The sequence below is a fragment of the Aedes albopictus genome, chromosome 2 (assembly GCF_035046485.1).
Source record: "Aedes albopictus strain Foshan chromosome 2, AalbF5, whole genome shotgun sequence".
Taxonomy (NCBI): domain Eukaryota; kingdom Metazoa; phylum Arthropoda; class Insecta; order Diptera; family Culicidae; genus Aedes; species Aedes albopictus.
Window position 1 is genome coordinate 281,788,802 of NC_085137.1, and position 27,961 is coordinate 281,816,762.

Sequence of the window (27,961 nt, forward strand, 5' to 3'; positions counted from 1 at the left end):
TTTAAGTCATTAGGGAGCTAAGGTGCTAGATCATTTAATTGAATGACTTAAATTCTAAGGACTGACATTGGGCAGCCTAGTCGAATAGTTTGATTTCGATATGTGCTCGAGGTATGTGCACCTTGGAAGAACAGCCTATTTTCAAAAGAAGGAAAAATCTCTGATGGGAGAGTTTGTGATATGGTCAATATTACAGCATAATAGCATCCTAATTAAATGAATTGCTAATGTTGTATACATATACCTCGAAAGAACAGCCTATCTTTAAAAGAAGGAAAAATTCTGATGAGAGAGTTAGTAGTATGTATATGCATTTATGATAATCAAACAATTCAACTCGGCTGCTATACTGTACTATTGGCGGCCACTCTACTAACTCTCCCATCAGAGATTTTTCCTTCTTATGAAAAATATGCTGTTCTTTCGAGGTGTATACAGTTTCATAATAATACCATTCCATTAGGCTGCCCAGTGGCCGTCCTTGTAAAGCTGTGGTAGTTTGCTTCAAAATGAAGTACATGATGATGGGATAGTTGCATTTATTGTTTTTTGTATGTACTTGCCATGGTGGATGAGGAGGTCTAAGGGCTTTCGACTAAAACATCTTCGATTTATCACGGACAACCGGCTGGTTGGTCCGATGAGGACATGCCAATCAAATTCCCTCACGGACAACCATGACGGCACGATAGAATTAAAATCCACCATTTTATATATTAAAAGCTTGATTAAAAGCTCTTTTCAATTATAAAGAAAAGGATAGGTATGTGGTATTTTTGTGCTAATCAAGTTGGATGAGAATAGAACAGATCGGTGAAGTACTAGATTCGTAGTAATGAGCTGAATTTGTATATGGTGAGAAGGCCAATTCTCCGTTTCTGCAATGAAATGGTGCAAAAAGCATGGTTATTATGAAGTACTAGGGGTAATGAGCTGAATTTTAGTATGGTGAAAAGGTCAATTCTCCGTTTCTGCAATAAAATGGTGCAAAAAGCGTGGGTATTATGATTCCTTGTCTAATTTGATGCTGTTTGAGCAGAACTTTGGGCAACAGTATTGTTGTTTTATACATTTCTTGCAACATAAACAACATAGTTATCATAATACCTACGCTTTTTGCACCATTTCATTGCAGAAACGGAGAACTGACCTCCTCACCATACTAAAATTCAGCTCATTACTACAAATCTAGTACTACTCCGAACGTCCCCCATTATGATTGAATTCATTACCAGTTCAACTGCCAAGAAGATAACACGGAACTCACCACAAAAGTCATAAGACCTATTATTATTTATTTATTTAGTTAACATCAAATTCATGATAATACTGAATCAACAATTTGCCGCCATACTCGATTTGCAGCTGCAGCTCTCCAACGTCGGTCACGCCCAACGCTCGCCTGATCACGCTCCACCTGGTCCGCCCATCGTGCTCTCTGCGCTCCACGCCTTCTTGTACCAACCGGATGGTTAGCAAACACCAACTTTGCAGGGTTCTTGTCCGGCATTCTTGCAACATGCCCTGCCCACCGTATCCGTCCAGCTTTAGCCACTTTCTGGATGCTGGGTTCGCCGTAGAGTGCAGAGAGCTCGTGGTTCATCCTTCTCCGCCACACACCGTTCTCCTGCACGCCGCCGAAGATCGTCCTTAGCACCCGTCGCTCGAAAACTCCGACTGCTTGCAGGTCCTCCTCGAGCATCGTCCATGTCTCGTGTCCGTAGAGAACCACCGGTCTTATTAACGTCTTGTACATGGTACATTTGGTGCGGGGGTGAATCTTTTTTGACCGCAGTTTCTTCTGGAGCCCATAGTAGGCACGACTTCCACTGATGATGCGCCTTCGTATTTCACGGCTCACGTTATTGTCAGCCGTTAGCAAGGATCCGAGGTAGACGAATTCTTCTACCACCTCGAAAATATCCCCGTCTATCGTAACATTGCTGCCAAGGCTTGTCCTGTCTCGCTCAGTCCCACCTACCAGCATGTACTTTGTCTTAGCCGCATTCACCACCAGTCCGACCTTTGCTGCTTCACGTTTCAGGCGGGTGTACTGTTCTGCCACCGTTCCAAATGTTCTAGCAATAATATCCATGTCATCCGCAAAACAGACAAATTGGCTGGATTTCGTGAAGATCGTACCCCGGCTGTTGAACCTGGCTCGTCGCATAACACCTTCCAGGGCGATGTTGAATAGTAGGCAGGAAAGACCATCGATTGTATAACATTTCGCCGAAAACCATTCCGCGGAATTCCTTTTCGCGGTGTAACATTTCGCGGAATGACATTTGGCGGAATGAACTATTTCGCGGAATGCACCGTTTCGCCGAAAACCATTTGGCGGAATGTAACATTTCGCGGAAAATCGTTAATAAGAGAGAGAAAAATAACTGAACGGGAAAAAAATAACTGAATGTTTCATATAAATTTTTCTGTTTTGTTTTGTAACAGTAAACTTTGAAAGAACAGCCTATTAATAAAAGAAGGGGTATTCTCTGATATTAATCATTTAGTAGTTGTTATACCAAAAAAAATCATAACATGTATTAAAGAGCAGTATTTGATCAGAAGAATGAAAAGTTTTTGATTCAAAATAACAGCATATTTGTAAAAAACAGCGAATGTTTGAAAGATGGATAAACCTGTGATACAAAAATGTGCGTTGTTCTTATATTTATTATATAAGTATAAGTTAGTTAGATATACCAAAATATAGGAAGCTAGTAAAGCTATCGCTAAGGAGTGTTACTTGGCTTAAGAGTTACGCGGTTACCCGGTTTATAAATAGCAACATTTTGATATATAATGCTTTCTATCAATCAATCTACCCTTATTGAATGTGTGAATCAAATCCAGAATTATGATGCTGGTAATGACCCAATGATATTAGGCTAAATGGACATTAGGTCGAATAATCATTTTGACGAATAGATGTTAGACCAATTGGATAATAGGCCTTGAAAGATCTGCCTATTATTAGAAGGTGGATCAGTTAGTAACTGAGTCACCAAACATTGGGCACTACAACTTAAAAATAAACAACCTATTCTTAAAAGAAGGAAAAATTTCAGTTGTAGGTATCAGTTTGATCACCAACAAGTTTTATTAGAATGAACAGCCTATTAAAAGACGAAGAATAAATCTCCTACGGAGTTAGCAGTAAGACCGCCAATGAACAACATAACATTGCAACTCGAAAGAACAGTCCTTGATTTAAAGAAGGATAAATTTCTAACAGTAGGGTCAGCTCAGCAGCCTAGCTACCAAAAAACTCACTCACAGAAGATAGCTACGAAGAAAATTTCTAAGAAGAAGTTAGCAGATTGATCGCCAGCCAAAATTTTCAACAGTGTAACTTGAAAGAACAGCCTATAATCAAAAGAAGGTCAGATATTATAAAATGTTATCAATTTGATCGCCTTAAACTGTACAACACATTAACAGCCTTTGATAAAAGGAGGTAAATGATAAAAATAGCAATCCGATCGCCAAACAACAATGATACTGGAAGGAACAGTTCTATTTTAAAGAAGGAAATATCTCTGATGTTGCTAGTGCTTGAAGGTACGATCTATGTGACAACGATGGCTTGTTGATCATTACGCCCACTATCCATTCGCTCTTATTTCTAGTTAATCTTATGACATTTGTCCTAATGTCTTTGGGCATGACGTTCAGAATTATTAAAATTAACCTATGAATTAAAGAAGATAAACATTTCTTCAGAAAGATATCAGATTTAGCAACATTTAATACAATCGCAGAGCTATGGCGATTATGATTGCGCATGAATCGGTGATGGGGCTAGTAAAGTTTAGCAGAGAAAATAATGTGTTGTTCTATAATTATATGCAAAATATTAAATTCCGCGAAATGATATTCCGCGAAACAGTACATTCCGCGAAAAGTCATTCCGCGAAATGGTATTCGGCGAAATGGTTCATTCCGCGAAATGTTACACCGCGAAAAAAAATTCCGCGAAATGGTTTTCGGTGAAATGGTATACAACCAAGACCATCACCTTGTCGTAGTCCCCGTCGAGATTCAAATGAACTGGATAGTTCACCCGAAATCCTTACGCTGTTCTGCACACCGTCCATCGTTGCTCTTATCAGTCTAGTCAGCTTCCCGGGAAAGCTGTTCTCGTCCATAATTTTCCATAGCTCTGTGCGGCCGATACTGCCGTATGCCGCTTTGAAGTCGATGAACAGGTGATGCGTTGGGACCTGGTATTCACGGCATTTCTGGAGGATTTGCCGTACGGTGAAGATCTGGTCCGTTGTCGACCGACCGTCGATGAAACCGGCTTGGTAATTTCCCACGAACTTATTTACTATAGGTGAAAGACGACGGAAGATGATCTGGGATAGCACTTTGTAGGCGGCATTCAAAATGGTGATCGCTCGAAAGTTCTCACACATTAACTTGTCGCCTTTCTTGTGGATGGGACAGATAATCCCTTCCTTCCACTCCTCCGGTAGCTGTTCGGTTTCCCAGATCTTGACTACTAACTGGTGCAGACAGGTGGCCAACTTTTCCGGGCCCATCTTGATGAGTTCTGCTGCGATATCGTCCTTACCAGCCGCTTTATTGGTTTTGAGCTGGTGGATGGCATCCTTTACTTCCCTCAGCGTGGAAGTCATAAGACCTATAATGACCTATTCGGCCTATTGACACTTTCGTTCTGATGTACCTCGGCTTAACATACTTCAGCCCTAATGATCGAGCATCATCCCGGGAAATGTCACTCCGGGAAATGGCATTCCGCGAAATGTGTCATTCCGGTAAATGGCATTCCGGGAAATGTGTCATTCCGGGAAATGTGTCATTCCGGGAAATGTCACTCCGGAAAATGGCATTCCGGGAAATGCGTTATTCCGGCAAATGTCACTCCGGGAAACGACATTCCGGGAGATGGTATTCCAGGAAATGAGATACCACACGGTTTTTTACATAGAAAATCAGTTGTAACTCTTAAAATCTATGAGATACAAGCTTGGTGTCTTCGACAATATTGTGAGTTTTTGGATGCTCTGAAAATGCTCAGAACAAAGTATAGCGAAAAATTCAACGCATAAAATTATATTGAATAAAAACGGATTTTCATATGGAATAAGAAACAATTTATGCAAATTTAGCTCTATATTAGGTTTTATAAGAGTGAAGAGGTGTATGAATTGATTTATTGATTGATATCAATAGAACTAATCGTGTTTACATTTCTGTTCCATTTTAGTAAAACTGTTGCAGAATTAAAGTTACGGTTTCCCAGGTTGCAGCAAGATTTACGTACATTCCTTTCAATCGACATGGAAAGAATTTGTCGAGAAGAAAATTTTCTCAAGGAAGAACCGGAAAGACTGGAATCTGCCTTGCGGAGATGTAAGAAGTTAACAGGAACGTTAGTTACCCTAAAAAGGTTTGTATTGTTGATTGTTTATGATCATTGTTGTGTTTTTATTTGTGATCGTTCTTTAATCGACATTATTGCTAGACAGTAAAACACGAAATCTTTCATTCACGTTTTCTTTATAATAAACATACAAAAAAAAACATCGCAACCCTGATTGCAACAGTAAAACTGATGGTATTGATTGATAAACCAGCGAAAAAAAAAGAAGTTTTGACATCCAAGCGGTGTGCCGACCAATGAGCGACGAGGATCTCATCGACGGCACACCGCTTGGATGGCAAAACTTCTTTTTCTTTTCGTTTGGTGCATCAATCAACTCTGACGAACTAGTATCGAATCATAGGTGGATTATTTAAAAATAATTCGTGATTTGTAACATATAGTCAAATAGTTGAGTGTTAACTATAGGATAATTTGGGCGAGATTTCAAAGAGTGTGAGGAATTAGCTTTAGTAAAAATTCACGAATAAAAAGAAACAAAAAAAATATTTCAAAGGATTCTTTTATGTGAAGTAAAGTGTGTGATAATGTGAATTATATGTGAAACTAAAAACATACATCTTATTGTAAAACAGGCCAATTGGTTCAAATGCTAAGACTCTTTTGAAATTTTTTTGAAAAAAGAATTCCGCAATTTTGATTTTTAGTAAATACTCTAGAACCAGCAGCGTCATGGTCGCGATTTTTTCAGCAGTCTAGTTCACAGATTGCGAACGGTCCTCCGTATGCGATAGTCATGTTTATTATTATTCAAGTAGTCTTGAGCAACGTTCTTATTGGTTTTCTTTGCATTATTATGCTTTGTGTTGTTTTCGTAATAATTTATTTAAATTTTACAGACTTGCTAGTGTGCAAGAACAACGATTACCTATTCCTGAGCCATCCTTATTAGAAGAACCAGTGAGGTCATCAGAAGGGCCACCGAATCCTAATAAGGTAAGTTTGTTTAATTTTTCCTCCTCCTGTTCTGCTATGGATGTTTTTTTTTAATTTTATAAATTAGTGCTCTTGGAAAATTTTGAGTAAACTTTAAGGACAGACTTATTAGAATCCCAAAATGGCCGACTTTGGCACCTACTCACGATTTTGAGCGCACAAATCTCTTCGTAAACAAAACCAGCGCACTTGAGCTTATTATTTTAATCTTATTACAAGTGCACTCGGAAATAAAAGTATACACGGAATTACTATTATTTATGCATTTTGTATCCGCATCTCTCTCATTCTCTTTCTGTTTTCATGCTATCTGCCGTTAAGCCTGGGTTGAAGCGAAGTGATTTGTCAACCCAGACGAAGCAGCGGATAGCATGAAAACAGAAAGAGAGTGAGAGAGATGCGGATACAAAATGCATAAATAATAGTAATTCCGTGTATACTTTTATTACTGAGTGTGAGCAAGAACAGAATAATGATATGCACTATTGTTTGAAGCTTGCTTATTGAGATTTGTGCGTCTGAAGTTTTGATGCACTGTTGAAGCGGGATTTCAAGACGTTTGTCCTTAATGATTCACATTTGAATTCGTTAGTAATAACAAAATTTTCCAGACGAGATAACACATTTCTTAAAGCTGTAATTAAACTGCTGTTTTTGAAAAAAAATAAAAATAAACACCAAAGGGCTATTCCTATTATCATTAGAAATTCACTGTTTTTGTTTAACTAGCATTTAACTGCATACCGTCAATTTTCAATTAAGAGAACAATAGTTTTCAACGGACAAGATGACATTTGTCAAATAAAAATTAACAAGCTTGCAGCTAGACACTCATGAGTTGAAAGCGGGAAATGTTTCATCTTGTGTCAAATAGTAAAACGATATTTCACGGACACAAGCTTTACCCACACTGGTTGAAGAAAACATTCATCGGGAGACATGTGCAGAATATCAAAACATTTATTCGGAAACAAAAGTGTATTTTTTTCGACAAAATAGTTCAAATCACATTTTCTGAAACAACAGATCAAAAAGTTGGATTGTACGGAATAATTTTTTGCAACTCGGTACAATGAAATCCACTTTATTCTTGTCGTTACAGTATAACTATGGCCTATTTTAAGCACTATAACAAACAGTAGTAATATGATTTAAAGCCAATTTATTTCAGTTGCATTATGAATCATAATGCAATGTATTATCGTCGCACCACCAAATCGAAGTCATCGCTTGAGGCACATGCGAAGTTGCAGCTTCGAAGTAAATTTGAATCATTTTTTCTGTTGCGCATCATTAAGCTAATTAAGAGCCACAATATGCACTAATCCAAATTGAGTTGCGACATTTCTGAGTAGGTTTTCGTGGCTGCATGGCCTGCATGGCCTTGCGTCTAGTGCAGGGATCCGCAAGCAGCAAAGTAGTCCTACTGCTAGGGTAACCTGGGGTAATATGCACACCCGGGGCAAAACGCCCTCACACTATTTCATTACATAGATGAAGTTCCGTCAGATGCAATAAAACTAGACGTGAAACTGAGCTGGACAAGCCCAAGAATGCCAAGAATATTGGAAAGAATAGCGTGGAAAACGATGATTTTCCACATTTGGAAAGACACATTTTAAGCGATTGCGCGCTGATTATATGGAATCAACCTATCAACAATTCTATCCGCCTCCTACACATTCCATTTGCTGCCGTAAGTAGTAAGATGGAGCCGCCTGGTATTTCATTAGAATTCAAAGCGGGAGATGCCAGAGTTTTTCAGCACCCAAAGGGTAAAACTTTCTTAAATTGTTAATTTAATTCGGTAATAGTAGTTTACGCAACAAGGTGCAGAATGAAGATTTTTACAGCACGAGCCGTACATTTATCCAACGAGGCTTGCCGAGTTGGATAATTGCGATGAGTGCTGTAAAAATCGAGTTCTGCACCGAGTTGCGTACAACGTTTTTTGCAACTTCATAAATTACCACTTGGGGATAGTTTTTAACAAAACTTTTTCATCAGACTGCACACTGATGTTCATAGTCATGATTAAGGAAGTCTGATCATAGCAGGTTACACTGTGCAGTTGTGACAATTTTTAAACCTGCGTCCAGAAAGCATCAATAAGTTGATCAAAACTGAAAACAGTGCTGTAATGGTTCATTACGCAACGCAAATCAGTGCTGTAATGAACCATTACAGCACTGTTAATTTGGTGTGGGAAAGTAGGCCTTTTCCTGTCAGATTTGCTTGAGGTAAAATGGCCTATTACGATGAGAAGTTGCAAAAAATTGATATTACGCAGACCAAAAGTTGGAGTCTCTTAGTAAATAAGTAAATTAACTTTCAAAACGCAAGACACCCATAAAATCATCTTAAACTTGGCTGTAGGGCCACGTATGCTTGGGAGGTGCATGTTACCTCACATTCCCCTAATATTTTGCGAGTGTGTTAGTGTCGACTGGCATCGCGACCTGGACCTGGTTGAATCCTGCTTGGAAATTGGTTTGTGTTGCCGATGGGACTGGCCCGCGAAATCGCATGTTTGGACATACTTTTTTAAAAAATCCGTATTTCAGTGAAAAATTTAAGTAGCTTCATGAAAACTTCACTGCAGTGTCAGAAAATATAGGGAATTTTGTGGTCAAAATTTGAAACGTTATCACCCAGTGGTTTGGGCCACAGAAATCTTCAAAGTTGAAGTACCAATGTGGGTGCTTACAGTTATCACTCCATATTGACCATGCATAAAAAAGCCATTTTCTACCTTAAGAGTGTAACTTAGTCAAGAAATTAATTTATAAACATTCCATAACGATTTATGTGTCTTGCCTTCCTACTACCAAGGGAAGAAATTGGAGTTGTACAAAAAAATGACGATTTGAATAAAAATCCGACTCAGATTTTATTTGGAAGGTGACCCCAAACTTTTGCACGATGCAGCATCCTAAGGGGCGACCCCAAACTTTTGCACGGTGACGTGTAAGCCTAACTCCTTAATTTAAATTATGTTTTGAAATTTTCCACTAAAATCTAATGAATGTCTCTTAAAGAGGATAGAAATAGGGTTCTAATGCAACTTTCATTTTAAAATTTGGTCGACCCAATTATGAGTTACGCGGAAAACCATTTTTCGTACAGAATTAGGAAAAACATGCAAGTTTAGGTAAAGTTTTTATACTAAAAATTTCATATAAAATTTGTGAAAAGTACCTACGAATCAAATCTAACTCTTTATCTTTCGAGAGAGTCTAATCAAGAGTGGATTAAGTGAAAGATGACTGAGATATGTTCGAAAAACATTTTCATGTTTTTGAGGGGGTGACACCAAACTTTTGCACGGGAGTGTATAGTACATTAAAATGCACGGATCTATGAAACATTTCACAAAAAATTGATGGTATGCAGCTTTTGTTCATAAATATTATTTAGCCACTTTATGTTTTCCTTGTAATTATATTAGCATCCCATAAAATCATGAAATAATTATTTACATCCTGTTAGTATCATTCATTGAATTGTAGTTGATTGAATATTACTTATTGAACTGCACTATTATTAACAAAATTCGATGACTTTGATGATTTTGATTAATTGTTACATGAGTTTAGTTCCAAACAACTTACAGCGTGTTGATTTCTTCTGCAGTAGTGTATTATACTTTTTGCTAGTTTTGTTGTGTTATAATGTATTACCTTCCTGTTTTGTTTGTTTGGTTGTTCACGTGGTTCTGATGACTATTGTTTCATTACCCATTCTATTGCGTTTGGGTACACTGATGAGTAGAATAAATATTCGATTGATTTGACGATTTTGGATTCAACCTGTAACTTGTATTAAAAGCAATGTATTATGTAAAGTTTGTGTAACCCTCAAACCATCGTCCAACGTTGTTAAACTCATCAGGATGCCCCATTCGTTGATATCGTTGAACTTGTTAATGTCATGCATAATTAAGTCTAGTCGTCAAAATATTTCATCAAACAGTTATAACTTTGAGCACACCACTGAATAAACATTATTGTACAAAAATATTGCTTATTTTGAGCATTTTACAACTTGTTTATTAGTATGTATGGTGGAAAATGTAATGTAAATATACGCTATGTACATTAGTAATTATGTTAAATATAATTAAGTAAAACATGATTCTATACTTAGCCTTAAACCTAAGTATAGCATCATGTAAATTGCTTTTTTTAACAAAAATTCCTGTGGTCTCTTTGCTGATTAGAAAAAAATATATTGTATCGGTAAACGGGAATTACTTCGGTAGCTATGAGCCAATTTACGAAGAGACAACAATATTGATGATTATATTGATTTTCACGGGTTAGGACGCTACACTGAACGACGGCTTGCGGTAATGACCAGCATAAAAATATTTAAATTTTCCATGGCAATACATTAACATCGACCAACAAACGCTTCTTGTGCGCGTTTTGTTTCCCCTCATATCAACTGGTTCGATAGCCGAGTGGTGCCGTGCGAGCTAAGTGATCTCAAGGTTCTTGGTTCGAATCTGCTTGCCAACAAAAACTTTTTTAAATTATATTTAAATTTAAATGTATTATGTATTTAAATTGACCCTCAGAAAAGTAATTTCAACCGCTAGCCGACTTTCAGTGTACTTCCTGTCAAATTTTTATTCAGAAAAGCAGCCGGTAAAATAGACTATTCTGTCTCTATTGATTTGACATCCAAGCGGTGTGCTGTTTACATAAACTGGTATAGTATTTTTCATCGTCAATATGACCGACGATGAAAAATAACATACCTTTTTGTAAACGGCACACCACTCAATCAATAAGGCAATCTAGCGCTCATCACCCTTCTCTCTCAAGCAGACACAGAAGATAGCAATTTTTTGTTTAATATTTTCATACGGAAACGTTTCCGTATGAAAACAAACCTATCCTCCTCGGGAGCGAAACAGAGAAAGGAGATCAAACGTCAGTCAGCCTTATAGGATGCTGCAAGATGACGTCACGAAGCTGTGAACTTATTATTGTGATGATGCACATGTACAATAAAATTGGTTTGACGCTGCTCAGGTCAATATATTCCATGTGAATGTAAATAACATTTCAATAGCATGTTTTGTTGTAGCACAAGTTCAGTTATTATTGTGTTATTAAGACTGTACACATATTTGATCATTAATAGCACAACAATAACATGTTTTGCAATCAAAACTACACCATTCGAGATTTACGTTGTTCACAGCATTCCGTGAATAACTGATGAGAAAACAGTATTTTCTCATTAGTTTCTATTTCTCTTCTTTCTGACATTACATTTTAACTGCGACAGAATCAACATATCAGCTTTTCGGTTATACTTATGTAGGGAATCGCGCCACTTGGGCGGTGGCTTCTATATTCGTCTGTTTTCCACTATAACTCAGTCAAATTGGAATCAATTGACACAACTTTTGGAATGTGATGAGATAGGTATAGTATCTACCCGTGTACAACATTTCAAGTCAATTGGTTCAAAATTGACTGAGTTATAGTGGAAAACAGACGAATATAGAAGCCACCGCCCAAGTGGCGCGATACCCTATCAGCCGACCAGAAATTTTCTGCTGCTTGATTGACCGCCCGCAGTTGCTACTCCAGTATCGCCAGATCAGCTACACTCACACAAGGAACCAATGAGATAGCTGCTCGGGACTAACAGGCATCTTCAGTGTGTGAGCGTTGGTGGTCTTGTATTTTTAGGCGATATTGGCGCCTGCTGCGTCAGGTTGTAGGTCAATGGGGAAGGGGAGGGAAGTGATGATTACAATCGCTTGCCCGCATCAGGCCGTTGAATCCTCTGCGCCTGCACAAGGTCATGCGGATGTTGGTGTGTTGGTGGGAAATGTTTATTTTTGGCACATGGATCATGCATTGGTGCAAGGGTGCCAGGCGTAAAGCGATAGATTGTGTGAAGAGTACTGTGAAGCGGCACAGTCCGCTTGGTTGCATAACATGTAGGCGTTATATGATAGATTGACACTGTGCTGTGATGAAAGTTGGAAGGAAGGGAAACGGCTTTTTTTCAATCCGTTTCTGGTTCTAGCGATCGCTACGAACATACGAATATACATGAGATGTATACTGCGGTAAAATAGAAAAAATCCAACGGGGTTGCGGTGGTTTCGACCGCCGCAGTCGTTCCGCAAACGTCAAAAGTGCTCGGTTCACGCTAAAAAGCTCTCACTCACTTGGTTGCCATAAAATTCAAAAATAATGAAAATTGTTTCATTTATGGTTTATGTAATCGCAATTACTGCCACAACATGTTACTTATTTCTAAACTATATTATGTGTAGTTTTAGCACTTTAGTATGCAGCTGTACGCCATTAAACATAATTTAGATTCTCAACTATTTATTTTTGTTTCAAGGTTGTGTGCATACTTTTTGAAGTGTGCAGCAGTTTGACGTTTGCGGAACAGGTCTTCTTTGTCTTCTTCACTCCGCCAGGTTGGAAGATTTCTCTGGATAAGCAATATGAAGGAGAGAGAGTGAGAGAGAAAGCAGATAGAAAGATACAAAGTAGGAGGAAAGGGACGAGCCAGGGATTGAACCCAGGACCTTCTGCATATTAATCAGAAGCGGTAGCCACTAGACCACCAAGCTCGTCGTATCAGCCGACCAGAAATTTTCTGGCGTCAAAGTGATTGTATTAACTTGGTTATATTTTCTGGAACATTCGTATCCAGTGAAATTGTCTTGCGATGAAGGAATTTTTTTTTGAAATCGTTTGTTGAATTCTGGTTGAACAGCAATTTGGTTAGGAGGGGCAATATTTCCCCTTTGCCGCTTCTTATCTCCGCCAATATATATCAGCCTATTGGTTAAACTCGAAATAAAAATCATTAAGCATGAGCATTGGTGACCGTACACTTCGTAGTTGCTACTCCGTGATTGACCTGAGCTAGCGAAATTGCACAGAGAACCAATAGGCTTGGGGCTTGGGATTTGGCACCATTCTCAATGAACACGTTTCGAAAGCTCAAACTTGATTGGGTCAATAACGGCGCTGGCCACGTCCTTACGGTCTACCGGAGAAGAGACCCAAGTAACACAAAAAAAATATTTGAAAATAATATTTGAAAAAGATGTTGTAGAACAGTACTATAATCGTACCATTGCACATCTTATGTTGAAACCGTGTTTTATCTATGTTATGCAATAAAAAGCCACTGAAAAATCCTATCATCCTCACCACTTGTTATAGTAACGTAAATTTAACGTTGATTACACAAGAAAGTTGAGTGATTGTCTTTTCTTCATTAAAGATGGTTTAAAAACATCAGCAGCACATAGTTATAACATATGGATTCAAGTATGTTACAACTATGTTATTCTTACGTATTAAATACGTCGGCGCGTAGATACTGTCTCTCCTCACTCACTTGAACATTATTTATGAAATATAGCACTTAAAAGTATCAACTAATCACTGAACACTATCCAACACTAATATTGAATGTTTTTCGATTGTTATAACATACATGGTCAGAAGTTGATATCCAGAAGTTGATCGGATGGTGGATAAGCATGAGCAAATGCACAAATGGTATTGAATGTTCTCAAAAATGATTGACGACTGCGAAAGCAATTTCAGGCTTAATAGCCCGGAAGAAGAAATCCACCATTGAACTCCACTTAAATTTTAGGCCTCCTGTCATCGAAATATCAGTTTGGGTACTTACTTGTCGGCTAAATTCCACAGAGAAACACTATTTTTGATTCAACGAATTATCAGAAATCACTTTTTTTCAGGATATCAGAAACTGCAGTGCTCTTTGTTATTGTTATACTAATGTTCAAACTAGGTATCCAAAACCAACAACCACATCGTTGAAAAAAAGATGTTCTAAAAAAGTTATTATGATGTTACTCCAACGTATTTCTATCGATTCAAGTAGAAGTCGACAAACATGTTATTGAGATGTACAACCAATGTTATTTAAACGTAAATCTCATATCCTGGATTCTTTCCTTTCCGGTTCGATAAATTACAGTGCCTGCTAAAAAGTTTCAAACTATTACTTGTATGTATATAACCATTTGTTCATCTGTCGATTTTTTTTTCGAAATCATTATTTATCCGGAACAGTTTAAATATTTAATGAAATAATAATGTCCTTATTATCCAACGGACACACATTCTACAGTAGTGGAAATGTATATCATTAGTGCAACATAATTGAAAATGGCATTCCAAAACTTCCTGACGGTGCTGTTTCAAGGAGCCACCATGTTGAATGCCTGAAAATATGTTCCAAATTCTCTCAAAAACCAGAGAGATGACCAAAACCTCCCTTGTTGTTTTCAACCTGATGGAAAGCGAATAAATTATTGAAGAGTGAATGTGTTTATTTCACCATAAATTTTGAATGGCATAAGAAATTAGGCCATAGTGACCTAACACTGAGATCGTAAATTACAAATGAAATGTAAGGCTTGAACATTATTTTCTGCCATTTCCAATAGCACATAAAAAGTCTCACATTTATTTGCACATCGTTCCTCTGATAAATCATGTTTTTTTTTTCTGTTGGCAACAACAAAGTATTGATAATGTTACAGAGAACATATTCGATACGAAATATTATGTTATAAGAATGTATTGAAAATAGTTATTTATGCAACGAGTTGCAAAATGATGATTTTTACAGCACGAGTCGTACATTTATCCAACGAGGCTTGCCGAGTTGGATAAATACGAAGAGTGCAGTAAAAATCGAGTTTTGCAACGAGTTGTATACAACATTTTTTGCAATGACCAAAACTATTCACTTGAATATGATCATTTTCGTCAGTACCATCATGTTTCGCGGTAGTTCAATGGGAACGACCACGTGCTCCTACATACTGGACCCGAAGTATGGGTCAAGCAAGCTGTGCTATAACCGTCACAGTTTTGCAAGCTCTTACCGTGGAAACGGTGGCAACCAAGGTGGAAAGTCAGATTGTTGATCAAACAATTGCATTATGATTCATAATGCAACCGAAATGAGTTGCATTATGAACCATAATGCAACTGCTTGATATAGTGTGAAAAGATAGGCCGTTTCGGTGCCAAAACGGCAAGTGCAAAATAAGAATTTATAGTGCCGAGTTGCAAAACATCTTCAGTAACATCAAAGATGTTCTATAAGCCGCCATTTTTTGCGCTTTTTCGGTGATATAAGCGTACAAAAATATGTTTTTACAATTTCTCATCGTAATAGGCTGTTTTACCTCATGCAAAACTGTCAGGAAAAGGCCTACTTTCCCACACCAAATTATCAGTGCTGTAATGGTTCATTACAGCACTGATTTGCGTTGCGTAATGAACCATTACAGCACTGTTTTCAGTTTTGATCAACTTGTTGATGCTTTCTGGATGCAGGTTTGGAAAATTGTGACAACTGCATAGTATAACCTGCTATGATCAGACTTTCTTAAACATGGCTATGAACATCAGTGTGCAGTTTGATGAAAAAGTTTTGATAAAAACTATCCTAAAATGGTAATATATGAAATTGCAAAAAACGTTGTACGCATCTCGGTGCAGAACTCAATTTTTACAGCACTCGTCGTACTTATCCAACGAGGCTTGCCGAGGGGTACTCACGAAACAAATTAAATTGCTGCGTAAGCCATGATTTTCGGCTTATTTGAAATGTTTCACGATTTTGCGAATGAAATAATCAAAGATTGCCTTGGTGATCGCGACGTTTAATCAGTTTAATCAGTTTATGCTGTTTAGTGAATCCCCCTAATCTGTTTAGTGAGTACCCCTATTGAAAGTGTCGCTATAAAGTATTCCATGCGTTTATGACGTAAAATGAGATTGAGATGTATATTGCTGACTGCACCCCAAATTGGACTGACACAATAGTGTGCACACACCTTCAAAGTGTGATTGCAGCGCAGGGCCACGTCGGATCGAGTTGAGGTCTTCGGTGCACTTACTTACCTTACCGATCAGACTAAGGCCTGGGTGGCCTCTGCAGTACATAGTAGCCGTCTCTATTCCACTCGGTCCATGGCAGTTTGTCTCCAGTCCGCACTTGGTCGACCCACCTAGCTCGCTGCGCACCACATCTTCTTGTACCGGTCGGATGACTCTCGAGAACCATTTTAGTCGGGTTGCTATCCGACATCCTGATGACGTGACCCGTCCAACGTAGCCTCCTGATTTTCGCGGTGTGGACGAAGGTTGGTTCCCTCAGCAGCTGATGCAGCTCGTGGTTCATTCACCTTCTCCAAGTTCTGTCTTCCATCTGCCGCCGTAGATGGTACGCAACACCTTCCGTTCTAAGACCCCAAGAGCTCGTTGGTCCTCTGCACGTGGGGTCCATGTTTCGTGCCCATAGAGAACTACCGGTCTTATCAGCGTTTTGTAGATAGTTAACTTCGTGTGACGGCGAACTTTGTTCGATCGTAGAGTTCTGCGGAGTTCAAAGTAAGCTCGATTTCCTGCCACAATGCGTCTCTGAATTTCTCTGCTGGTGTCGTTGTCGGCGGTCACCAGTGAGCCCAAGTACACGAATTCTTCAACCGCCTCGATTTCATCACCGTCGACAGAAATTCGGGGTGGCGGCCGCGGTGATTCCTCTCTGGAGCCCTTTGACGTCATGTACTTTGTCTTCGACACATTAGTGACTAATCCGATTCGCCTGGCTGCACTCTTTAGTCGGATGTACGTTTCCGCCATCGTCTCCAATTTACGAGTTATAATATCAATATCATCAGCGAAACCAAGCAGCTGAACGGACTTCGTGAAAATCGTCCCACTCCACTCGTGTTTATCCCCGCTCTCCTTATTACACCCCTTAACGCAATGTTGAACAGCAAGTACGAAAGACCATCACCTTGCCGTAACCCTCTGCGGGATTCGAAGTGACTCAGAGTGTCCCTGATACTCGAACTACGCACATCACATCACTCGATCCATCGACGCCTTGATCAATCGTATCAGTTTATCCGGGAGTCCGTATTCGTGCTTAATCTTTTCGTGTCATCACGTCATTTTTATCACTTCTTTTTCGCTTCACTAATCAAGAAGTACGTACTACTTTTTCTATATTGGAGAACGCGTGCGGTCCTGTCACAGTCGCTAACTCGTGTTATCACGTTGTGTAGACTCGCGTTCGTGCCGTCATCAGAGAAAAAGTGGCCTCAAACAGTGGGCTCACAATGTTTGGAATAACCATAGTTGAAAGTGGAGCGGACCTGGTGTGGTGGTTAGAACACTTGACTATCACGCTGAGGACCTGGGATCGAATCCCACTCCCGACATACTCACAAAATGTGGGTTCTTCCTTCGGAAGGGAAGTAAAACGTGGGTCCCGAGATGAACTAGCCTAGGGTTAAAAATCTCGTTAATACAGACAAAAAAAAAACATAGTTGAAACAAAACGAGCGACACCTATCTAGGGACCACCAGGTAAACAACGTGGACCATCGTGTAGTGAATGACATCCTCACATCGTAACGGTCTCCGTAACTCTGCGTGCAGGTAAAGGTCATAAACAAATAACATCTTTATTATCGGTTTTATGACCGTGGGAACGGTTTGCATAGCTTACGTAATTATCACCAATTTAGACAATCTTGAGAAGGATGAATTATGGGGAATTACCGTTGGGTAGTGCGTAGTCTTGAGCCACTTCTACGTTACGCAGCTGCTCGAAGTTGAGCCGCGGCGTTCGACTTCGACTCTTCAAATGTGCACTTTTATCACATTTTTTAGGCGTACCAAAAAAAGTGTGATAGTCCAATTTGGGATGCAGTCTGCAATATCGTCTTACCCAGCTAATTGAGCTAATTCGACACGTTTTATTGTCCATTGCGATTTCCCGGATAAAAAAATAGTAGGGGGATTCACTAAACAGATTAAATTGCTGCGTAAGCCATGATTTTCTGCTTATTTGAAATGTTTCAAGATTTTGCAAATGAAATAATCAAAGATTGCCTTGGTGATCGCGACGTTTAATCAGTTTAATCAGTTTACACTGTTTAGTGAATCCCCTTATTATACATGGCAAATATTATTAACAAATGATAAGTTTCATTGTTCAGAATAAACACACAGTTGAAATATTGTAAATTTTTACAATAGAAATCAAGCCCACATAGTTCGTACGATAAGCGAACATTAGGGGGATTCACTAAACAGCGTAAACCGATTAAACTGATTAAACGTCGCGATCACCAAGGCAGTCTTTGATTATTTCATTCGCAAAATCATGAAACATTTCCAATAAGCAGAAAATCATGGCTTACGCAGCAATTTAATCTGTTTAGTGAGTACCCTTATTAGCTTTATTAGTGACTAATTGATTCAATTGTTTTTCAGTAGTTTTTTTTTAATAATTTAAAGTTATGTACTTTAAGTAAAAATCAGTTTGATTTTTTTATACAGTTGGAAAAGTGCCTGTAAAATTCTCATGGACTTTCAACTAAAAAAAGTTTATTTCTCAATTACACTTTAAAACAGAGAAGTCATTGTAAGAATAATAAAAAAAAAACATTAAGATGTATTGTTTAATACAATCTATTGTTTTTCGCGAAAAAATGTATGAAAATTTTCTCTAAATTTTGTGGTTAAGATACATAACGACCACCATTTTTTATTGTGAAAGTGCCGTTTAATGATGAATAATTTTCGTAAAAATGGTGTTGTAACAATAAAATTTATCGTAATTTTTATAATATTTTTTATCAGGATTGGCTTGTTTAGGGCGTATACGCTTTGATGCACTATAAACATTTGTTTACAATGCCAGATTATCACCAAAATAGTAGGGGGATTCACTAAACAGCGTAAACCAATTAAACTGATTTTACGTCGCGATCAGCAAGGCAATCTTTGATTATTTCATTCGCAAAATCATGAAACATTTCAAATAAGCAGAAAATCATGGCTTACGCAGCAATTTAATCTGTTTAGTGAGTACCCCTAGTATTAAGGATGTTTAATTCCATTTCGGGTCCTGAATGGCTGGGCAAAGTTTAAGCACGATTCAGTCATGCCTACAATTTGCGCATCGCGTGTGAAGTTTGTATAGTATTTTAAATAGAAAAACTTACTTTTTTACATTTTCCTTATGAAAAATATTTTTTTTCTGGAAGTATGTAACCGATGATGTAAAAATATAGCCTAGGATGTCCTGTAAAACTTTGTGGAAAACTGGGGTACTATCGGACACTAGTTTTCCCAAGCCGAAATAAAAAAAGGCCAGAAAGGAAAAAAAAAAAAACCTGTAAACCCCGCTAAACGTTTTACCATTTTTTTCGTTTTTTTCTGCCTTTTTTTGGAATATTTCGGCTTGGGAAAACTAGTGTCGCTCCCCTGACTTTCAAGTTCATTCCTTGTCAATGGACTACCCGCTTGGCATTCACCCACAGTTGATCAGCAGGAGTAAATCAATTTTATTTTGTATGGTGAAAAGCATCTAAACTTGAATTACTTGAAATATAAAGCTTTTACTGAAAAAATATTTGGTAGGCTTAATAGTAATCACCATTGTGCACAACCACTACCAAATATTTTTTCGAATAATATATTCCACTTCGATAAATTTGCCTTTAGATGCTATTCGCCATACAATATTTTTTGATTTACTTTTAGCGATTTTTCGCGCATAGAAGCTAGCGCCACATTGGCCGATGCGGAGAGTAGGAAAACAGCCGATGTAGTTAATTCATTATTTGACACTGTGTACTCGAGGCCTAAGGCACACAGAGTCGAATATTTGACAAGGAATGAACTAAAGAGCAAACATTTGTTTGAAACCAATGGAAATTCGATCTAGTAAACCCAGCCCAGTCAACACACGATCGCATATGCGCACATTTTATACGCGGTTAAATGGCAGCAGGTACGCATATGGCCTTCACTTTAGCATCCTATTCAACATCATATGAGGGGGTTAGAAGCAAAGGGGTATAAGTAACAAAAACCCACTTTCGAGTAAATGAGGTTTAAAGTTTTTCACCAATTTTTCATCCCATACAAAATGTATGGAGTTTCAAAATCGACACAATTTTCTACGATTTATTGTAATTTTTCTAATCATCGTAAAAATAATCTTAAAAAAATTCCTGAAAGCTTGAAACCTGAAGAATGTTTTGATATGCTCAACTCAAAATCGACAAAATGGTCACTTACACCTTTTTGATTCTGGGCCTCTCATATAAGACTTTGTGTTTGCTGGGAGATGTTTAAGCATTGGTTTGTTTTTGGTGCTCGTGTGTACTAGTGGCTCAAGAATTGAAACATCTTTTTGACATTAATAAAAATCTGATCGAGTCAAACTACATGTTTGAGCATTAATTTGTGTTTGGACAAATATCTAAACCTGTATATGTACCAGATTTTTAGTGAAAGTGAAGACCATAATACAGGTACACTTCGATATAACGTACAATTTTTTTCTCTTTGCACGTTATATCGAAATGTACGTTATATCGAAGCAGAGAAAATTTTATTATTTTTTATGCTAGTGTTGATGAACTCGACGTAGAATTAACCCTAAATAATGATTCCGATGAAATTTACAAAACCAATAATGAAAATCATGAGTTTTCACAAAAAAAAAGTCATTTCGTTTTTTGTACATCGATATAACGTACATTTTGCTTCGATATAACGTAATTTTTTTCCCAAGTTGCATTAATTCTGGGTAACAAGGCTGATGCTGCAAAAAACATTGATTTGAGTGATTTCGTAGTTTATGTGAGGGTTATTCCTGGGAAATATTAAAATTATCAAAGTTGTACGGTATATCGAAGCAAAATGTACGTTAGGGTAGAAGCTTCAGTTTTGGCCAGTCCGGAGTTTTGGCCATAGTGCGGTATTGAGCCTGTTACGATCTAAATCGGCGTAAATTTATTTTTTACTAGTAGATCCTAATACAATATGATGATTACAGCTGTGAAAACCACACATTTTGATTAAAAACTGGAAGAAAAAAATATATTCCCTTAAAAAATCTGCTCCCATATATCTATTTTGGCCAGGGTGCTTCTAATTTGGCCACTCCCATAAGAAATACACGTGATTGGCCAAAATAGAAACCAAACTTAAGAATATGGCCAAAACTGCGGCAGAGCTTCTATTTTGGCCAGTGCCACTTTTAATACAAAAATCAAGTATTGGCATGATTTCTGCATTTTTCCTTCAAAATATAGATTGAAACCTTTCTTTTGACGCATTGATTGTTTTCATAGGATTATTGGCTATTTTTATAAAAATGATTTCCCTTAGACTGGCCAAAACCGGTGCCCGCACCCTATATCGAATTTGTTATTTTGAAAATACGCTATATCGAGGGTACGTTATATCGAATATTTGAGATTTTTTATCACATACTCTACTACTGGGAGACATGCGGTATAAGCATTGCGCGTTAGTGCTTAAATTGTCAGGATTAATGCCTATCACGCCGATAGCGAGTTTCTTGCTTAACCAATGCGTGATGTTAATCCCTTAAATTATTTTTAAAGGTAATATTCAACTTTTTTTTTTTAACCTATATTATATTGAGTTAATCAATCTGATTTGTTTGTTCAGTTCATGTCTGTTTTGTTTCGATATAATTTTATTGTACTAATCGCATGAATAAAATTAAAAGAACTGGAAGTGTTTTTTTTTTTTAAATTTATATTGTGTTCAATATTCCTATAGATGAAAATTCAGTCCGAATGCAAAAAAAAACATCAAAGTCAGAACTGTGGAAAATCTGATTGAAAATATGAAGTATATGTATTTAATGTATTTTCTGGGATGTTACTTTAGGATCAAAATCGGTTTAAATCCTATTCCAATATATACATAATTCCCAATGTTGTCCTTTCCCTAAAATGTTATTTTATGTTCGTTGTTTGAAAAAAAAAACAATGAGTTGAAAAAATAACGAGCCTACCATATCCAGAAAATATAGCTCCTTAAAACTGCAGCCCAATAAATTAAATTATTAAAATATAATAAACTGAAGATATAATTAACTTCCGTATAATAGCTAAAGAAGTCCTGCATTATTGAATTCAATCACAAAATAGCTGTTTATTATTGTTTCCTTCATAGTTCAACTGGCGGTGGAGCTCAAACTTCAAAGAGGCTATCAATGAGTAATTTGTTTGTCAATTTGTTGTTTAATTGCTATATTTATGAATTTGCACTAGGAACTTATTATAACATTCTCCTATTATTTATATTTATTTTATGTTTTTGTTTCAAAAAGGCAAATAGTATACTAACTGTAAGCAAAAGCACGAAAAATATATTTTTAGATACGAACTACATACCTTGAGTGATTTAATGAATCTTTGGATATGCACTTTTATTCACATTGAGAACATGTTAAAAACGCAATATTCAAAATATGAACACAAATGATGCTCTGACATACACTCAATAGTTGCATTTTCATTCATATTTTTTTATAATAACTTCGATTTGAGAATTAAATTCGAAAAGAATTTGACAACTCATACTTTTCTGAGGAAAGTGCATTGGAGATTTATTGTTTATAAGCAACTAAGGCAACTGTCATAAAGCTGGGCAAATCTGTTGAATGCATCTAGCCAGAGCAGTGATTTCAAATATGCTTCGTATACATTTATAATATTGTATCAGCACATGCTACATAAAGGTAAACCACTTTTTGATGATTTTTTATGAATTTCAATTATAATGTTAAAAAAATATTTTGGTACTCTTAATATTTAAATCATAACTAACTCCGTCAACTTTTTGCACAATTCAAAGCATGATGGTTTGGCACAAACTTTTGCACAAAAAATCTGACTTCTTATTTATGTTTTATTGTCAGAGCACAATTTTCTCATTTGAAATCTGCATATTTAATCACATTCTGTGATGCTGAAAACAATGACTAATGTTTTTTTTTTCTGTATTTAAAATCCTCAAATTGTGTCCACATGAAAACTATCTGTGTTTAGAATTAAAATTTAAGAATTTTTGTGCACTTACGTGAGCCATTTATCTATGTTGTAAATTTCAATTTAACGATTAAGCTTAAATCATTAAAAAAATCTATTCATTTACTTATCGGTGATTTTCCTGGTCTTGTGATTTCAAAATAAAATGATGATTCCGGAAAAATCGAGCCAATTCATCAAATCGTTTATTAAATTCTCGAACAGGATTACGCCAATCTTGTCTTAGAGTCAATAATCAGCCCAAAATCTGTGTGCTTTGGTAAGGGAACGTCCATTAATTACGTCACGCAAAAATTGGCTATTTTATTCTATTCGACTCCCTTAAACTATTTAATAGGCCTGTCCATTTTTCCAAAAATATTCTCTGATACACCCGTACATTTTAAATGGCGTCATAAAAGAAGGAACTGGTCATAATTTCAGCCAAATCTATTGAAATTAAGGACAAGGTATTTGGAGTACGTTGCTCAAAATTTCTAGAGCACCGTTTTTTAGAACCGTTGAACGGATTTGGATTAAAATGCATCACGCTATTGACAACCAGTGAACAATTAGCGTGATGCATTTTCATCCAAATCCGTTCAACGGTTCTAAAAAACGGTGCTCTAGAAATTTTGAGCTATGTACTCCAAATACCTTGTCCTTAAAAGGTGCATCATACCAATTTTGTGTGTTTCGACTGTTTTTGAACTTCAAAAATCACTTAAACTTAACAAAAAATAATTCTTTTGGCAGAAATTGGAAGATATACTTGTTTGCTACAAGTTCTTCAAACAACGTATCTCAAAAACATCAAAGGAAATATGTGTAATTATTACATATGTAATCAGAAAAACCTTAAAAAGTTGATTTCTTGATAGATTTTGCTCCAGAACATCCTAATATACGTGATAAATTGAAAATTTTAAAAGGGCATCATATTCTCCAATGTTTTGTGGTTATTTGTTTCTTTGACAGTAATGTTGTAGGAATCAAGCAAAAACTACTAAAATTCGCGAAGGCTAAAACGTCCCAAAAACTAGATTTTCGGGAGCAACCAAGCTTTGGCGCGCAGAAAGTTGAATCGCGTCTGCACTGATATTGATGGCCAACACGCTTGTTTGTTTACACCCGAGAGCCAAGGCAAACTACAAGGAAGCAAAGCTACTACGTTCAGTATAATTTCGCGCCACAGCGTGATTGTCCCCGAAAGGCCAGTTTTTGGGACGTTTTTGGCTTTCCCAAATTATAATCATTGTTACAGGTAAGGCCCTTTACCCTATAAGAGAGGCTCTAGCTGATAGAGAAAGTAAGCGCGCCATCTCAATACAGCGACACGACAAAATCCTGCAAACTGCTGTTCATTATAAACAGACAGACAAGCATGAGCAATAGGTCCAATAAGATTACATCCTGTTGTTATTAATCTATGAAAAACTATGTTTTCATAGATTCATTCATAAAAATGTATTTCAAGGACAGTCATAAGGATTCCATTAGAACGTTAAAGGATAATGACCTTTGAATGAACCAATACTCCAGATCATGAAACGGTCATATTGAATGCAATAAAAATGAGCGGTAGGGGAGATCGGGGCATAACGCGCACCCTAAGGTGTGACTCGATTTTAGCCATGAAACGCACAATAATGTCCATTCTAGTTCTGGCATCCTAAAGTTCAATGTGTTGTCTTCCAATTATTGAAAACGTTAAATCAAATAACGTTGTAGAAGCTTAACTAAGATTTTTTGAAAAAATGTTGGTCTAATATGTGTTTTTCATTTTTTCGGGGTAAATCGCGCCGCCCGTACGGGAAAAATGCGCCGTTGAATGTAACACACCAAGAAATAACGTGATTTCAATGTTGCATGCATCACGGTGTTTACTCGACGTTAGTGCGGCAGCTAATAACGCAATCAATGCACATTTGAAAAGTTCTGATTTTCATCTCTGTGGTACTGCAGCCATACGGTGGCCATACTTCAAACGCCAACAGCTGTTTTGGAGTTACAGCGAATGCCGGCGCATTTTGCCCTAAGAGTACTCGCGATTGTGGACCTTAAAATACGCGTTTTTACACTTAAAATGGCACTTTTTTCGCGCAAATCATAAATTATGCGAGTGAGCAAAGAGAGTCTCATATCAAGTTTTGCAACTTTGCTTCATTTTGACCTCCAAATCTGCGAAAAAAGTTTTCGCATGTTTACAACAGAAATGGCTAAATTTGTTTTTTTTTCAATTTTAATATTTTATTAGTTTGGTAAACTCCAAGTTTTAATGATTGAGAAGATAGAAAATTAAAAATGCTATCGATGAGTGTAAACATGTCATATGAAAAATTATATTATCAGGGAGATGTCGTTTTACCCAGTCGAAAAAAATAGCCACAGAATGTGAATGTCGCGAGTGTTTGTGTGACCAACATCTAGTTTGCCACGCCCGGCACCGGTCCTACAAGTGTCAAACCAATTTTTATAACTAAAACAAAACATCCACAACAACATGTGTATTTAAAAATAATGGATAAATACATCTTAGGTATGAAATAAAATAAATTAATTTATTGGCTACAGCGCCATTAGCGATTTAATTTCTCATACATCTACTTTTTACCCCGGTGGTGCGTATTAAACCGATTCCCCCTACACCCACTTCACATACAATTCAGCTACACTGCACACACATTCTGGATCGGGTAATAAACGGAAAATAGGATATTCTGGAATAAAAAGGGAAATGAATAGTTATTTATGTAACGAGTTGCAGAAAGTTGATTTTTTCAGCACGAGTCGTACATTTATCCAAAGAGGCTTGCCGAGTTGAATAAATACGAAGAGTGCTGAAAAAATCGTGTTTTGCAACGAGTTCCATACAAAATTTTATAGAAAATGTAAATTATAATACTGAAATTTGTATAAAATGTAAATTATAATACTGAAGTGCATAAAATGATGTTTTGGGAAGAATGGGAAGAGATGAGGTTTGCTACCGGTCTGAGGCCAACAGAGCGGCCTTTTCCACACAAACCGCCAAGGAGAACACATCGGTTCGAAAGTGTTATACCATACACTACAGTGGTTTTAAAATAGTTTCAAGTGCCTAGTAAAGTCAAGTAGGCCATAGTTCTAAAAGTGGCCAGTGTCCATTATAAGGAGCCCGAAAGACATTTTAGAATCAGGTATGGACATAATTTCCCGGACCCGGTAGCCAATAACCCACCACGGACCTCTTCCTGACTCCCACGTTTAGGACCCATTGGGATTTTTTCTGAACTCCCCACCAGCCACGCTTGGGGATCGCTTGGTTTGGCAACTGAGACCCCTCCCCGCTCAGCCCCGTAGCACGTGGTGGCCGCGTGCGTCCCAGGAGGACAGGACAGCAGCATGAGTGATCGAGGGACCATCCGACCACATCGCGCTTAACTGCTTGTGAGTGATCCGAGCTCATCTCGCAGCCTCGTTCTTGCGAAGCTCTGCGTCCGTCGTCCGACCGGTACCTCGAGTACCTCGAGAGAGAGTCTGAAGGATAACATACAGGGGATACTCAAAATAACTGGGACAGGTAAAATTTATAATTTTCAAAAAAATGTTCAACCAGCTGTAACTTTTCGAAAAGGTCATCAAATATTTTCAAATTTTTACTGTAAGTTCATCAACTAGTTGTGTATCAGTGGTCCAATTTTGGAAAAGATTGGGCTATTCTACACGAAGTTAGAAATATTCTAGGAAAAGGTATAATTATGCGATAGCCAACTTTGAGATGTTATATCTCCGGATTCAACAAACCGAATGCAATGAAATTTTGATCATTTATGACTAATATAATAAGCTATTAAAAACTTTTGACTAAACTTAAAATTCTCTACACGAAAGAATATTATAGCGATTAGATTATGTTTCTAATATAACACCAATTAATCCAAAATTCCATCATTCTTTCAAAATTCGAAATAGTAATTATAGTACATTTAAATTCCCTCTAATTGACTTGAATATATTTATGTTTCGAAGTAAAGCAACCAAATGGCCGACTTTAAATTGGATTGTTAATGGGATGCATATGAAAAATAGATAAATTTACTAAAAAGCATAGAATAAGTGAAATCGCTATGCATAACTTTTTTTCCTAATAATAATTTGAAATTAAGTCAAATGTTTTTCAAAGTTCATTATAATCGTCAGAAATGATCATAATTTCATTGCATTCGGTTCATTGAATCCGGAGATATAACAGTTCAAAGTTGGATATCGGATAATTACACCCTTTTTCTAGAATCTTTCTAACTTCGCGTAAAATAGCCCAATCTTTTCCAAAATTTGACCACTGATACACAACTAATTGATGAACTTACAGTAAAAAATTGAGAATATTTGATGCCTTTTCGAAAAGTTACAGCTAGGGTAATTGTTCCCATCGTTGTGGTAGTACCTAATGTTGCGGTAATGGCAATTGAGCACTTTTTCGACTGAAATGTTACCAAAAGGTATTTTTAATAGATGTATGGTGCTTAAGTTATAAAATTGCACCATTTGATTGCTTAAGATTTGCCCAAAAACCTATTTAAAAAAATATTTTCCTTAATGCGTTTGCTGCTGTGTTCCTATTGTTGTGGTAGGGTAACGGTCGAATTTTGGACCCCTAGAGGACATTAGTTTGAATTTAAACTAAAATCAAACAGATTCAGAGGGTG

General features: G+C 37.1%; 1 protein-coding gene across 10 annotated transcripts in view; it reads left to right on the forward strand.

The window, feature by feature from the left end:
• Positions 1-27,961, forward strand: part of LOC109414982 (coiled-coil domain-containing protein AGAP005037) — a 220,891-nt gene that overhangs the window by 158,060 nt on the left and 34,870 nt on the right. For 9 of the 10 annotated variants that reach the window (XM_062851940.1, XM_062851939.1, XM_062851938.1 and 6 more), the window contains exons 18-19: positions 5,237-5,419; positions 6,253-6,349. In XM_062851940.1, the coding sequence (XP_062707924.1) occupies positions 5,237-5,419; positions 6,253-6,349 (280 nt within the window). Of the gene's footprint in view, positions 1-5,236; positions 5,420-6,252; positions 6,350-22,413; positions 22,458-27,961 lie in introns of all 10 variants that reach the window. The other variant, XM_062851947.1, reaches the window with a different exon arrangement.